This window comes from Lontra canadensis, unplaced genomic scaffold (genome assembly GCF_010015895.1).
Source record: "Lontra canadensis isolate GAN:19392208 unplaced genomic scaffold, GSC_riverotter_1.0 scaffold53, whole genome shotgun sequence".
In the NCBI taxonomy this organism is placed as follows: Eukaryota; Metazoa; Chordata; class Mammalia; order Carnivora; family Mustelidae; genus Lontra; species Lontra canadensis.
This window is the reverse complement of record NW_022631047.1, coordinates 10,133,419-10,147,526: the sequence shown is the minus strand read 5'-3', so window position 1 is coordinate 10,147,526 and position 14,108 is coordinate 10,133,419. Positions and strand designations below refer to the sequence as shown.

General features: G+C 51.4%; 1 protein-coding gene across 2 annotated transcripts in view; it reads right to left on the bottom strand.

Annotated features, from left to right (window-relative positions):
• VWF (von Willebrand factor) overlaps positions 1 to 14,108 on the bottom strand; it is a 134,310-nt gene that overhangs the window by 37,280 nt on the left and 82,922 nt on the right. For both annotated transcript variants that reach the window (XM_032874808.1, XM_032874809.1), the window contains 10 exons: positions 12,944 to 13,100; positions 11,983 to 12,141; positions 11,168 to 11,303; positions 7,736 to 9,114; positions 6,281 to 6,397; positions 6,060 to 6,200; positions 5,652 to 5,795; positions 2,966 to 3,130; positions 2,001 to 2,044; positions 1,486 to 1,663 (listed from right to left, as the gene is read on the bottom strand). In XM_032874808.1, coding sequence (XP_032730699.1) covers positions 1,486 to 1,663; positions 2,001 to 2,044; positions 2,966 to 3,130; positions 5,652 to 5,795; positions 6,060 to 6,200; positions 6,281 to 6,397; positions 7,736 to 9,114; positions 11,168 to 11,303; positions 11,983 to 12,141; positions 12,944 to 13,100 — 2,620 coding nt within the window. The remainder of the gene's footprint in view (positions 1 to 1,485; positions 1,664 to 2,000; positions 2,045 to 2,965; positions 3,131 to 5,651; positions 5,796 to 6,059; positions 6,201 to 6,280; positions 6,398 to 7,735; positions 9,115 to 11,167; positions 11,304 to 11,982; positions 12,142 to 12,943; positions 13,101 to 14,108) is intronic.

Genomic DNA, 14,108 nt, shown 5'->3' with positions numbered 1-14,108 from the left:
TTGAGGGACATTCTACAAAATTACTAGCCAGAACTTCTCAAAAAAGGTTAAGGTCATAAATATCAAAGAAATACTAAGGATCTCTACAGACTTAAGGAGATATGACAACCTAATGCCATGTGACTCTGGGTTGAATCCTGCAACTAAACAAAGGACATCAGTGGGAAAACTGACAAAAACCAAGACTTTTATGGATGTATTTTACAGAGGTTAATTCCTAACCGTGATCATTACCCTGTGACTATATATGATACTACAATCTGGGTAAGGATATTTAGGAATTCTTTGTCCCGTTTGTGCAAACTTTTTTTTTTTGTAAATCTGAAATTATTCAAAATAAAAAGTTTTAAATGTGTCTATTTTAAATGGCTTCAATTTAAATTTTTTAATCCCTAAAAAAAAAGAGCCTAAATCAAGTTTTACCACTACTGACAAAAGAGAACATAAAGAATAAAAAATTTTTAAAAAGTCAAGGGTTTAAAAGGAGTCCAGAGGGGTATTGAGGGACTGAATTTAAGAAATTTGTTTGCACAAAGCTCCTATTGCGTTGTGAGCCTCACACCCCCAGGTGCCCCACTAGGGACAAATGGGATACCTGAGCCTTATGAAAAGGACTTTCAAGAGGCCCCTCCCAGAGATGGGTTTGCATCCCACAAGCAGGACATGCCCCTGTCCCGGGGGCAGGCAGCCCAAACTGGGATTAGGGAGCTGTTTTAACTCTAATTCAAGTTTTAGGTTCTGGTTCTTACACGGGAGGGGGCACCTAATTACCAAATTGAGAGTTTGTTTTATAACATAATGGAACTATAGAACTGTTTACGAACAAACAGAAATGACATGAGGTCTGGTAGCATTCTCAACCAGTCCCAGGAGATCATTTCACCCACTAAATAAATTGTCAAGGGAGGATGGGGTATAACATACAGTTTTTCTTTTATCCCACTGGTTGTGTCTGTTCAACACAGTAATTACCCTGAGTGGGTACCACCAAACGCAACCATTTCTCCCAACCACGAGGCAGAGCACTAACCCATCGCTGTGGATGAATGTCCTCCATGGGTCTGCCTGTCCTCCTCATACACCAGGCCACTGTGATGATGTACCACAGCACCCAGCTCCCATACAGCTCTAGGTGTGAGCAGAGAGTTTTCTGGGGGCATCACTCTCACTGCTATACTTCTCCAGCAAAGACTCCTAAAGGCTGACTTGCAAATAGCCAGGCTGAGCACTGACCTCAGAAAATCAGTTCTTCCTTCTGGTTATGCCTGATCCGGGGAAGTGCTTTTCAAAGATGCAGAAGGAGAACAGTGATCCCTGGGACTGAATGAAAACACGTCCAAGGACACAAGGGGGAGGGAACACGGGTAAAGGGCACACGCTGCATGTAGCGAGGAGAGAAAGCGCTTCTGGTCTACATTTCTGCACAGCCATGCTAAAAGCACGGCCCTTATAACACTGTCCAGGCTGGTGAAGCAAGGGACTTACAGGGGCAGGTCCAGCGGCAGCCACAGGTCTCCTCCACCCTGAGAGGGGGCTGGCCGTTGGGACATGAGGGCCTCGGCCCCCGGTCACAGTTGACCCGATGACTCTTCAGCAAGGTCTGGCCATCTGGCAGGCAAGTAACTGTGTGGCACTGGTCTGGCAAGGTCCAGACGTCCCCAGGCTGCAGAAGAGAGAAGCAGATTCAGGAAGGCATAGGCTGAGACAGTCCAGCCCTAAGCCCATCAACTGGGCAACTGACCCTCTCTGAGGACACAGAGACTAGGACGTGGACATGGGCCCAAGCAGCAAGGATGCAGAGCACAAGATTTAAAGGTGGAACCCCCCCCCCCCCAACAAACAGGCAGGACATAATGGTAAGAGGGAGAATGGAACCAAGATAGAAAGAGGAGTGCTCGCTTCGGCAGCACATATACCAAGATAGAAAGAGGAACAAGGGGAAAAAAGCACCCCAAATACTCATTCCCAATCTTTCTTTCAGTCAGCTGAAAAGAACTCACCCTCTTCTCATTCCCGTCCTCATCCACGCAAACTCTAATGAACCCTGAAACAGACACAAATAAGATCTGAATTTCCACCCATTATGCAGAAGTTCCAAGCCATTCACGATGTCTGCTCATCCTGGGCTCGTCCATGAAGTGGACTTCACTCTGCAAAGGATTTAGTGGGTTTAACCATGGGATGCTGGTCCACCAGCTGGCCCTGCGGTTTTTCTCCTACATGCTTTGTGGTTCTTAATAATTATGGTGCTAACAATATCAAGAACACAGAAATCCCTACAGTGTATGAAGCCTCTCATGGTCAGTATCTCCTTTTCCCATTTCATATGTAGATCAGGGCCTAGTGAGGGAAAAAGGGAGGAAATGAGGGAAGATCCTCCCAAATCTGAAAGAAATCTTTAAGAGTCCTGCTAGGAGAGCTATCTTCCAGCACGAAAGGGCAATAACTCTGTAGTAGGTATGGACTCACAGCTAACTACTTTAGGAAAATAAATAAAAACAGGCAAAAAAAAAAAATCACATATGGAAAAAAAAAATCTAACTAAGTCAGTATAAACTATGGTACTTTGATATCAGATTTTACATTGCTCTTTCCCTAAGGCCCTGTATACGCATGCTGAGGGTGAATATAGGGCGTGGGGAAGAAGACCATGGTCTGTGGGATGCTGGGTTTCCCTGCTTTTGTCTTACACTTCTTTGTCTAAGATCACTCTGCACTAGTAAGCATGGGCTGTCTCTGCTAAAGTCTTGATGGACAGTTAGGATGGGAGGAGGGTTATACCCAGAGAACTTTCTGGTAGCCCCTTGGGCGTTTGTTGTATGAACTTTCGATGAGCAGGGACTTAAAGGTCCTGGTCTATGTAACAGTCTTCATCAAGGCCAGAGCCTGCCTGGCAACCTCAGGTCTTTAGAATGGGTTTTGTTTTTGTGTTACAAGGGGGTAAGAAAGGCATGAGGAGACTCACCGGAGCACAGCTTGTGGAAGAAGGAATTTCCCAGGGTGGCCATTGTGGAAAGGTCTTCGATTCGCTGGAGCCTCAGCACATTGGAGCCAGCATTTGGGCCTGCCAGCCTCCTCAGCTGGGCCTCATCATAACGATCCCCAATTCCAATGGGAAACACAGTCACTCCTGGGGTTAGCAGAGGAACGAGAAAGGGTCTGTGTCAATCTGCTTTGGTCAGCTGGGACCCAAATGGATGGCTGTACCCAACATCTGTACAGAGCCTTGTGTTTTCCAGACGGGTCACATAAACCGACCCTGGGAACACGTCATTCAGTCAGTCAACCAACATTAACGACACTACTCTGTCAGGCATGATTCTAAGCAATGGGGACACAGTGAGCTGAGCAGATGAAGTCCCTGTCTTTATGGACCTCACACTGGGCAGAGACAGACGCCAAACCCAAAAATAAGTAAGTACTCCATGTTTCAGATACGTACAAGTGCTTAGGAGAAAAACAAAATGGGATATGAGGATGGGAGTGCCTGGGGGTAGGAGTGGGAATTACTGTTTCTTGTAAGGTGGTTGGAGAAGCATTTGGTGAAGAAACCGGGGACCTGAAGTAAGGACTGAAGGAGCCTCAAGGATATCCCAAGCAGAGGGAACAGTGAGCGCAAGGGCCGGAGCAGTAGTATGAGTGCACGTTCTGGGGTGGTGGGAGCAGAGCGAGTAAGAGAGGGGGTGGGGCACAGACCATGCAAAGCTTCATATGACACATAAGAATGTAACATGTTCTCTGAATGAAATGAGAAGCCAGCCAAGACTATGGACCTGAGGAGTGACATGGACTGACCAAGTTTTTTCAAGATTTGTTTATTTTAGAAGGGGGAGGGGCAGGAGAGAGAGAGAGAGAATCTCAAGCAGACTCTGCATGGAGCATGGCGCCAGACATGGGGCTCAATCCCACAACCCTGAGATCATGACCTGTGCCAAAATCAAAAGTCGGGCCCTTAACCGATGGAGCCACCCAAGCGCCCCTGGGCTGACCCATTTTAAAAGGGTCACTATAGCTGCTATGTTGATGATGAAATACAGGGGGCAAGGGTGGTAGCTGGGGTTCCATCAGAAAGCTCTTACAACAGTCCGGGTGGAAGGCAGAGGTGGCAGTGGTGGGCATGGTATGGCAGGGTGGGATTCTCAATCTATTCTGAAGGCAGAGCTGTAGTTTGTAAATGGATCGGACAGTGGTCTCAGAGAGAAGGAGGAATCTCAGATGCTGAGGTTTTGGTCTGAGCAGCTGAAGGACAGAGCTGCCATTGTCTAAGATGGGAAAACCTGTGGAAGGAGATTCAGATGTGAATTTGGTTTATGATGAGTTTCTCTTTAGAACATCAAGGTGGAGTTGAGGCAAGAGATCCAGATGGGAGAAGGAATATTGAGGTCAGCGGTGTATGAATGGCTTTAGACCCATGACACTGAATGAGACCAGCTAGGGCGTGAGTGTAAGAAGAGACGAGAAAACGTCACAGGCCTGAGCCCAGAGTATGCACATGCCCATTGACCGAAGAGAAACTGAGGCTCTGAACAGTTAAATGACTTTCCCTAGAGCACATCTGTTTCTCCCAGACTCCAACTGCTTCCCTTCCAGACAAAAGTCTTTCTTGGGATTCATGATACTAGAGAAGTGATGTCTCTATTTTAAAATTCCCCAATTCAGTTCTCCAGAAAGTTCTAGGTATTTGCAGTTGGCTTAAGGTTAGAGCTGATTTTCTACCAGCAACTTTTCCGTTCTTATCAGCTCATTGTATCACCCAAATGTATATCCTATTAGAGTTCTTTTCCCCAAAATAATCAATTTCATAAACTCCCCTTCATTCGTTCAACAAACATTAGATGGCCTCCTATTTTGCGCACCGTGCACAGATACAGGAAAATAAGCAAGCTGTTGCCTGGGCCTTCCAAGACCCCCAGGTTCGGTGAGAAACAGCTATGCAACCAACAAACACAGTGTGACTTGCTCCTGCTAGTTGTTCAGATGAGGCACAGAAAAGGGAGTGAAGAACTCTCTTAGGAAGACATCAGAGCAAAGACAACTCCAGAGCAGGGTTTTGAAGGATGAACAGGTCTCCAGGTGGCCACGCGAGGACTTAACATGATTCCACTCACCCGGGCCTCCCTGGGTATGATGCCACCTGCCCTGGTTCATGTTCCATAGCCACTCACAGCACAGGTTCGCATGGGGCACCAAGGCTGGGTCATGCCCACACCTGTCCCTTTCCTGAAGCTGTACACTTTCTCTTGTCCAACCAGCACCCCACCCATGCCTGTTAGGGTTGATGGTTCCCATGGCCCCATAATGAGTCACTCTGGCCTCAGACATGGTGAGAGTGGGGACAGAGCAAGGACACCACCTCAGAAAGGAAGGGTGTGGCAGTCTGACCCAGCCCTGGACGCACAGGGAAAATGTGGAGAAATTACAGGTCACAGCAGAAAGCATAAAGATCAATGAAGGACAGATGCATATGTATTACTGTCGGGTTTCCAAGTAACACGGGGATTGGGCCACTTCCTGCTGTTTGAAACCAGGCCACGGGTGGCTCTGTAGCACTCCTAACCATCCAGGCCACCCGGAAGCACCCCCACCCCCGGGCCCACTCTTGGTGCTCTAGGGGTTCAAGAGAGTCTCAGCATCGAACACCAGACACTTACGGTTGGATGTGGCGGCGTCGGCTGCAGCCTCCACCGAATCTGCGGAGACATCGGTGACAACGATGACCACCGCCTTCGAGGCTCCGGGCCGGGCACCATGCACTTCAGAGGTGATGTACCGCACAGCATAGTCCAAAGCGCCCCCTGCCGGTGGAAAACAGACCACGCCAAGTCAGTCCCGACTGCAGGAACGTCAGGCAGCCCGTCTCATGGCAGATCCTTAGGTGGTCAGAACGGAAAAATTCAGAGGCAGGGAACCATACGCGGAGGTCCGGAAGAGCAGCAAGGCCTGCGCGCTTTCCCGGAAAGGAAACTAGCCCAACGAGCCAAGGGACCGGCTAAGGTCACTCAGTCCCAGATGCCAGGAGTTAAGACCGGATGGAGTTCCTGGCCACTGTGGCAGATTACCGATGTGGCTGAGGCCTCCTTCCCGCTGCATGAGGTCCACGTGGCTCAGGAGATGGGCTTTCTCGTAGGCCACGTTCCACGGCACTGCGGCGGTGGTGGTGCTCCCGTACTGCAGCACTGAGACCTGCGTGAGCTGGGGCCCTGGCAGGAAAGACAACGTGGGAATCGCACTCTGGATCGGGTGGGGACCCCCAGGATGCACCACCCAGGGCATCGCTCACCTATATTAGCTCTGGAAATGAAAGCCTTGGCGAAACTCTTCATCTCCTCGAAGTAAGAAGCGGGAAAGCTGGAGGAGCCGTCCAGGAGGAGGGCCACGTCCAGCGGCTGGCTGCAGTCTGCCAAGAGAGCAGAGGGGGAGTACACATGGGCCAGCAGGGGGGCTGGCATCAGGCCCCCCATGGCACCCAGCACATCCAAAGGTGAGCAGGATGCTGCCAACTGCGTGGCACCACGAAGGGGAGGTTGTCTCTGTTGGTCCCGCACAGTGGGAACACGGGCCGAGGAGGAGCGAGAGGGGCCCATGACTGCCCCAGGTCTGGACACATTGGAAAGACTCCGAGTCCACCCAAAGGCAGTTTATATACCTAGAGCTGAAAGCGAGAGACATCGGCTCCCTCGCTAACTGGAGGCTGCAACTCTTCTAGAACTGAGCAAAATACCAGAGCGGCACAGCAGGGAGATGGGTGGCTAAAGGAGACGGAGTGGCCGCCGAGGGCTGGGGGACGGACTTGTGTGCTCTCAGGAGATTAAAAGCATCCTTATCGTGATGAGCACTGAGAAATGTCTAGAATTGTTGAATCACTATGTGGTACACTTGAAACTAATATAATACTGTGTGTTAATGACGCTTCAATTAGAAAAAAACAATAAAGCTCTTTGGGGGGGAAAATAGAAGTTAATGATTCTGGGATAGTCTCAAACACCCCAAAGAATGTCTTGAACACTCCTATGGTCAAGAACTGGGACCCAAGTAGACATTAGCATCAGTTAAGAAGGCAGTCACATAGCTCTGGTGGTAATCAGGTTTTGAGTCCTTGGCTATGTGCTGGGTACCGTTCTAAGCATTTTACAAGCACTGTTGTTATCTCCATTTTACATATGAACAGAGTATTACACAGAGGTGCTCGCTCAAAGCTAACCCAAAATTATTACCAACAATAAGTTGTTCCAAATTAGCCAGCTGGTAAGTGGCAAGAGTTGAATTTCAAACTAAGGGCTCCAGAATTTGAAGCTCAAACCTGTCACCTAACTTCCTGGTCTTGCCCCAAAGAACATCAGCTACTAGGAGTGCTTTTATCCGCCCCACGTGGTCAAAGCTGAGAGTCACCCCGTGTAACAGTTTACCTCCAAAGCAAGGAGTGGGCTGGGTGGGGATGAGGCTGCGTGATAAAGCAAGACTTGTATTTTTCACTCTGTATCCTTGACATTGTTTACATTATAACAACAGCCTCGTGTAACCTTTGAATTTACAAGCACACTCAGTAAGAAAAGATGCCCCTCCACCCCCACAAAAGGATCACGGATGCATCCCCCGGCTGGGAGGTGAGGAAACAAGGCACTCTACAGGCCAGGGTTTGACTGAAGGCACAGAGCAGGGAAGCAGGGTCAGAACCCAAGAACTGCAGCTCCGCCCACCCTCGGCAGCCCTCGCATAGGGCAAGGTGTCCACCTACCTGGGCTGGGGACGGGGATGGGGTGCTGCGGCCCCTCTCCGGAGCAGCACCTCTGCAGCACCAAATCAGGGGCCTCTCGGGGGAGCCTCTCAAAGTCCTGGATGAGGATGGGGGCACTGGGCCAGCTAATCCTCTCCAGCTCCTGCGGGTCGGCGTGAGGGCCCACTCCGATGGGCACCACCTGGACGTCTCCGGGCATCCGCTTGATCTCATCAGAGGCGGGGTTTCCCGTGACCATGTAGACCAGGTTAGGGACCTGCTCCCGGTCCCCCTGGCTGATGGAGAAGCTGTGCTCAGACAGGTACTGCAGGGCCAGCCCGGTGTTGGTCCTGTTGCCGCCCCGGAATCGGATCTCCCGCAAGTGCTGCAGGACCTCGCCCTTGGACTGGGCCTCGCTGAAGGTGTACTCCACGGCCACGGCGTAGGAGTACTGCAGCACCGTGACATGGATGCCATCCTGGCTCACGTCCATCCGCCGGATCACCTCCTCCATGAAGTCCCTGCTCTTGTTGAAGTTGGCCTCTCCAATTTTGTCTGAGCCTTCCAGGATGAACACCACATCCAGAACCATGGAGTTCCTTCCGGGTCCCGACGATGGGACCCCCAAAAGCTCCGGACCCACAGTGACCGACAACACAGGGGGCTGCTGGGTAAGGCGGGGTGCTTCGGGGGCCAGGTCACACAGGTAGCTGATAATCTCGTCCCTCCGCTGCTCCAGCTCGTCCACACTGCTGAGCACGAAGGCCTTGTTCTCCGGGGCCTGCTTCTCGATGTTGTGGATCTGCTTGAGGTTGACGTGGGGCCCAATGCCCACGGGGATCACGATGACTTTCTTCTTCTTCAGGCCCTGCACGTAGCGGACCAGATTGCGGGCCAGCTTCGGGGGCTGCTGGCTGGCCGTGAGGAGCAGAGCGATGCGGGAGGCTTCGGGACGGTCGATCTTCCCGAAGATTTGGAACAGCGTGTACTTGAGGACCTCGCTGGTGGAGGCCACCTCGCTGCCCACGTACCTCACTTGGCTGGCGATGCGCCGCAGCTCTGAGGGCCGCTTCCGGTCTTGGAGCTCGATGTAGGAGTGGGAGCCGTCGTGGTACTCCACCACAGCCACGCGGATGCGCTTCTGGGAGATGTGCAGACGCTCCATCATGCCCACCACAAAGACCTTCAGCACTTGGAACTCGCCCTCAGACAGCTTGGAGGAGCCGTCTAGCAGGAAAACCAGGTCCAGAAGCCGGCTGCAGTAGAAGTCGTGGAGGGGCGGCTCGGGGGTGTCCTCCACGTACGGAGTGGGGGAGCCGACGGGGCCTTCCGTGGGGGGCACCACGAGGCCTCCAGGCTCCCTGCAGGCCTCACAGGTGAGGTTGACACCCTCACAATGACTGCGGTGGAGAGAGAAGACCAGATAAGGCTCAGGGAGAACCTCTGGGCACTTCTCAACCTTATCTAGAACCTTCCAAGCCTTCCCATAGAACAACCCGCCTGGTCTACCTGAGCTGTGCTCCCATGGACCACTCCCCACCCAAGTGACCCAATATTTTTTAACAAAGGTCCCTAAACAGCACCTGTGCACATACGGCAAAGGCCTCCCTTTATTCTAGAAGCCGAAGCTCTAACCCCTGTAGCACCCGAGGAAGAACCCTTCTTGCTTCTAGGCCATCCTCGCAGCCATCCAAAGTCAATGTCTTCTCAACCTACACCTCCAGCAGGATAAATACTTAATCGTAATCCGAACTCTCCCGAACTCTCTTGCAAGGGTCTCCAAAAACAAATACCGCTCTAAAATGTTGACGCTGGCCAGGGCACGTGAATGTCCTATCGAAGATAAATGCTTTACGGTATTTATTGTACCAGAATTTAAGCTAAATTAATTTTGTACCATGTTTAATACATTGTGCCTTAAGAAAAAACAGGAAAAAGTGGAGTGAAAACACTTTCAGAAGATGAACAAAGATTCAAAATCCCAACTTTATCCCAGAATAAAGATGGAAATTGTATTCAGGAAGGTCTAGATATTAGGGGGAAAGGCAGTGGCTCATTCTTTCGTTCATCCAACAACCACATGGTGAGCACCTGTCATGTGCCAGGGAGCACCTAAGCCCTGCACCCAGCCCCAAGCACGTACCCCAAGCCTGTGGCAGAACCTTTGCCCTCACATAAATTCTGGCACTACCAGGCCAAGTTTCCAGTCCCTTCTGGTCACTCCTCACCAGTGTCCTAGAAATGGCAAAGTATGCCAGACCACGCGTGAAAACCAAGTTGCTCTATGAGAGAGACCCACAGACCCACAGAGACCTTCTCCTACTTGTATACTCTGCCTTCGAAGCAACTTGCCTTCAGCACCCACAGTAAAGTTGAGAGGCCGCAGTGCCCTGAGCCCTGAGAAGGGTCCCCATGGCTTGCCTCCCAGGCAATGTCCCCAGCCTGCTTTGGAATTACTATCCACAGCTGTATGAAGCCATAGTCGGCTCCCTGGTACCTGCCCCTCCCCTCAGGCTAGCAGGGGGAGGTTGGGAGAGGGCTCTAAGCTCTCATGCCTGTGTGGCTCAGAACCCCAAGCCAGTGTTGGGTTCACCCCCTTCTTTATTCCTTACAGCCTCTGTTTCAACATGGGAAAGGTAGGCCGGCAGGATCTTACCAGTAAGTTAATTCCTACTTCCCTGTGGCCCACACGATTTATTGCTTCAATCTCTGGTTAACAATGCGTGAGTGACAGATTTTCTCGTTTCCTGTGTCTGCTAGAAAATTTACCCAGGCAGTGTTCCCCCTTGTTTGTACAGATGGCGGTGGTGGGGTCTGATTCTGGCAGCTGTGGCCACAGCCCTTCCCCAGAAAATTTAAGTTCTCGAGTTCAAGTTCCCATAAGGCTCCATCAGTGTCAGGGTGTGGTATTAAACACCTCGAGGTCTGAATACATGTTCCCAACTTGGGAGCAGAGCTCCAGAAAGCTCAGAGCCTGCCCTAAGGACTTCTTCTCACTTCCCCAAAGGCCAGTGCTCAGAAGCAATCCGAGTGGGAGCCTGGGGTGCCATGATGAGTGTCTTCCCTCCCAAACACGAAAGCCCCATCCGGGGACCTCGGCTGTGGCCCCAAGGGTTCTATATCACACAGAGCAGTTGCGGCTCTGAGTAAAAAAAAATTTGACTCCCAGAGGCACCTGTGTTTGGGCTAGATGTGACCTCCAGGAGCAATAAGAGACCACCTTCTTTCTTAAGTGAGAAGAGGCCAAAAACCCCAGCCTCTTAAGAGGTGTTTTCTTGGAAAGCAATGGGGTCTGTCCTTAAAGAAAGAGAAGCAGACTCTAGAAACAAAATAAACTCAGCATTCAACGTCTCAATTCACATAGCAGAGTTCGTCCCCACACAACTGCCTCTGAGCAGGACCCAGAGAAGACAGTAATACTCTTTCCTTCCAACACCAGGGGGTCTGTGTTACCAAATCTGGCAGTGCTCAGGGTCATCGGGATTCAAGGTGATCTTCTTTCCCGGGGCCAAGCGACGACCAGCCACCTCACACACAGGACAGTCTTCAGGGTCGATGCAGGTCTGCAAAAGCTCATCTAGGATTTTCCCTGCATGACACATCCCTTGTTAGCAGCTAAAACTCTCACCTTTCACACAAGGAAGACTCGGTTTTAACTACAGGGACCAGTCCCGGAGGCTAGCTCTGCCTTCCTCCCTCAAGGAGCCTCTCACCTCCGAGGGAGGAACTTTCCTTCTTTGGGCCTTGATTCATCTCTCTGCCAGACCAGGAAGGGGTATTCCTTCAACCTCTCTCACCACACCCAAGCCTCAAGACGAATGAAATCTTCTCTCCAAGGGTCATTTCATGCCAGCAAAGTATATAGCTAATTACTCCACATCTGTGCTACCCCCTAAGGTAGCTGCCACGGGCCACTAGTTAAATTAAAATGTGAGCTGACACTAAACAAAACTGAAAATTCAATTTTTCAGACACAGCAGCCACACTGCAGCAGAGCTTTCCCATCCTTGCAGAACATTCTATCAGAACATGCTCTCGGTGAAAAACCCATAAATAGGGGTGCACAAGCCCCGTGCAGGAGCTCAGCCTGACAAAACCATGGCTGGCCTGGCTTGGATGAAAGGGCACCTAGAAGCACAGCCCAGGGTGGCAGGGACAGGGACAGGGCAGTGCTGGGCGAGGCAGAGGAGAAGTCCCGGGGGAAGCACCCTTCCTGACAGCCCAGCCCAGCCTTTCCACCAGTCCCGACCACGGGGCAGGTGCCTTACCTGGAGGGCAGTGTGCATGGCAGCCTTCGACACACTGCACGGGGCATGCCAGCGGCTCGGGGTGCTGGCACGTGATGGGACAGGCAGGGGCACAGCTGTTATAACGCCACTCGCACTCATACCCATTCTCATGGAGGTTCCTCTCCTCACAGTTCTGGGCTGTAGAAACAGAACACGACCAGTCTGTGCAACCCGAGAAGGCAGGCCTGCACCCAAGTCCCCCAAAGAGACGGTGGCGAGACCCATGGGGGCCATGGTCCTGAGGGAGGCGATGGTGATGGTGGGGAACTAAGCAGCCAGGGCAGTCACCAATATTTGAGACTGTTGATGTTTTAAGCACCCCATCAGGGGTGCCTGGGTGGCTCAGTTGGTTAAGCATCTGCTTTGGGATAAAATAATGCCCCGGGGTCCTGGGATTGAGTCCCGCATTGGGATCCCCGCTCGGTGGGGAGTCTGCTTCTCCTTCTCCCTCCTTCCCCCTGCTCGTGCTCGCTCTCCTTCTCTCAAATAAATAAATTCTTTAAAAAGAATTAAATTAAAGAATCTTTAAAAAGATAAATAAAGCACCCAACCAGGAACCAAACGTTCTCAATCAGTTTTCCATATAAAAACAATCAGTTGCCCACACCCGAGGAGGACTCTACAGAAATGTGTGCGTTGCTTGCTCACATTGGCATCTAATTAAAAGATACTGAATGTAATTGACTTCCCTCTTCTCTTCATCGCTGCTCCATCTTCTCCCTCTTCTGGAATTTCTCTAGATATTAATGTCTTCAGTCACTGTCCCCTGTCCCTCCTCACTCACTCGATGTGTTACTCCCTTCAGCCCTCGGCCATCGGTCCCCATACGGGAGCTCTGTCTTCTCTCCCATGAAGGAATCCTCCCGCACCCCACTTTGAGGTCTAGACTCATGAGGGGGGAGGGTGGGTGTCCGAGACCATGAAGGACATCAGGACTCACGACACAATGTGGCTGTCCTCCAGGCCACCACCTTGCCGTGCTGGGCACACACATGGGCGTAGGCAGCAATGGTGTCACAGAAGCAGGCGCAGTCCCCAATGGACTCGCAGGAGCAGGAGTCGTAGATGCAAACGTCCAGGTATGGCTCAGGGTCCACCTGCAAGGGAACCTTGGGGTGGGCCTCCGCCTGGGCAGAACTTAGGAACTCGGGCTCTTGGTCTGGGAGAGAATGTTCTGGGGGTCAGAGTCGGGCAATGGGGGCCTCTGGCTGGAAGGAGACATGCTAGTCAGGGGCCCAAACAGGGAGTAGGTACAGAGGCATAATTCCCAGGTTCTAATCTGGACTCCAATAAGCAGAGTTGGATACAGGAGTGCTGCTGGCCTTTCATAGAATGTAATGTGCCTTAGAATTTTTCAGAACATTCTCTTTGATCCATCTTTCCATGTACCTGCTCAGCCAGCCAGCCATTCCCATAACCCACTCCCAACCTCATGGATATTTGCGTGTTTCTACACAAAACAAAGATGTACAAGCTGGTCACCTTCCTCCTTTGCCTCCATTCAGCAAAGCAAAGGAGGAGACGCATCAGACTGCTTACATTGCCTCATTGAGGTGCTGTGGGGCTATTCCCTGGACAGCCGGGCCGGCCTGGGCTCCCCGGACTCTGCCCCCAAGCCTACCCACCCCCTACCCACCCTCAGCCACTTCCCCACCCCCCCACACACTGCTGCCCACACTGGCCTTCTCCAAGGTGGTTGTGACAGGAACGACACTAAGTGGGTCATTGTTCCCAAGACATTGCAACAATCCTGATTGCCCTGGCTGCCAGGATCTCAGCATTCTTCCAGCTCAGATGCCCAGGGATCCCCCAAACCAGCTTTGCTGTATCCTCAGGGACCACAAATCAGAGGACAGGAGAAGGAGCGCTGGGTACAGGAATTCACGTTGGTACCACAGAGCAGCGTGCGTGTACGTGGCTGTGTGCACATACATACATAACCACACACGGACCCACACAGGCACCCACATACATGCATTCATAAAGAGACAGAACACGAATTCAACTTTGGGGAACTGCTTGTCACCCTTTGAGATAAAGACCCGAAAAGAAGTCTCAACAATGCCTCAAAAATCCCTGGGTATCGGCCCTGAGAAGAGTTTCTG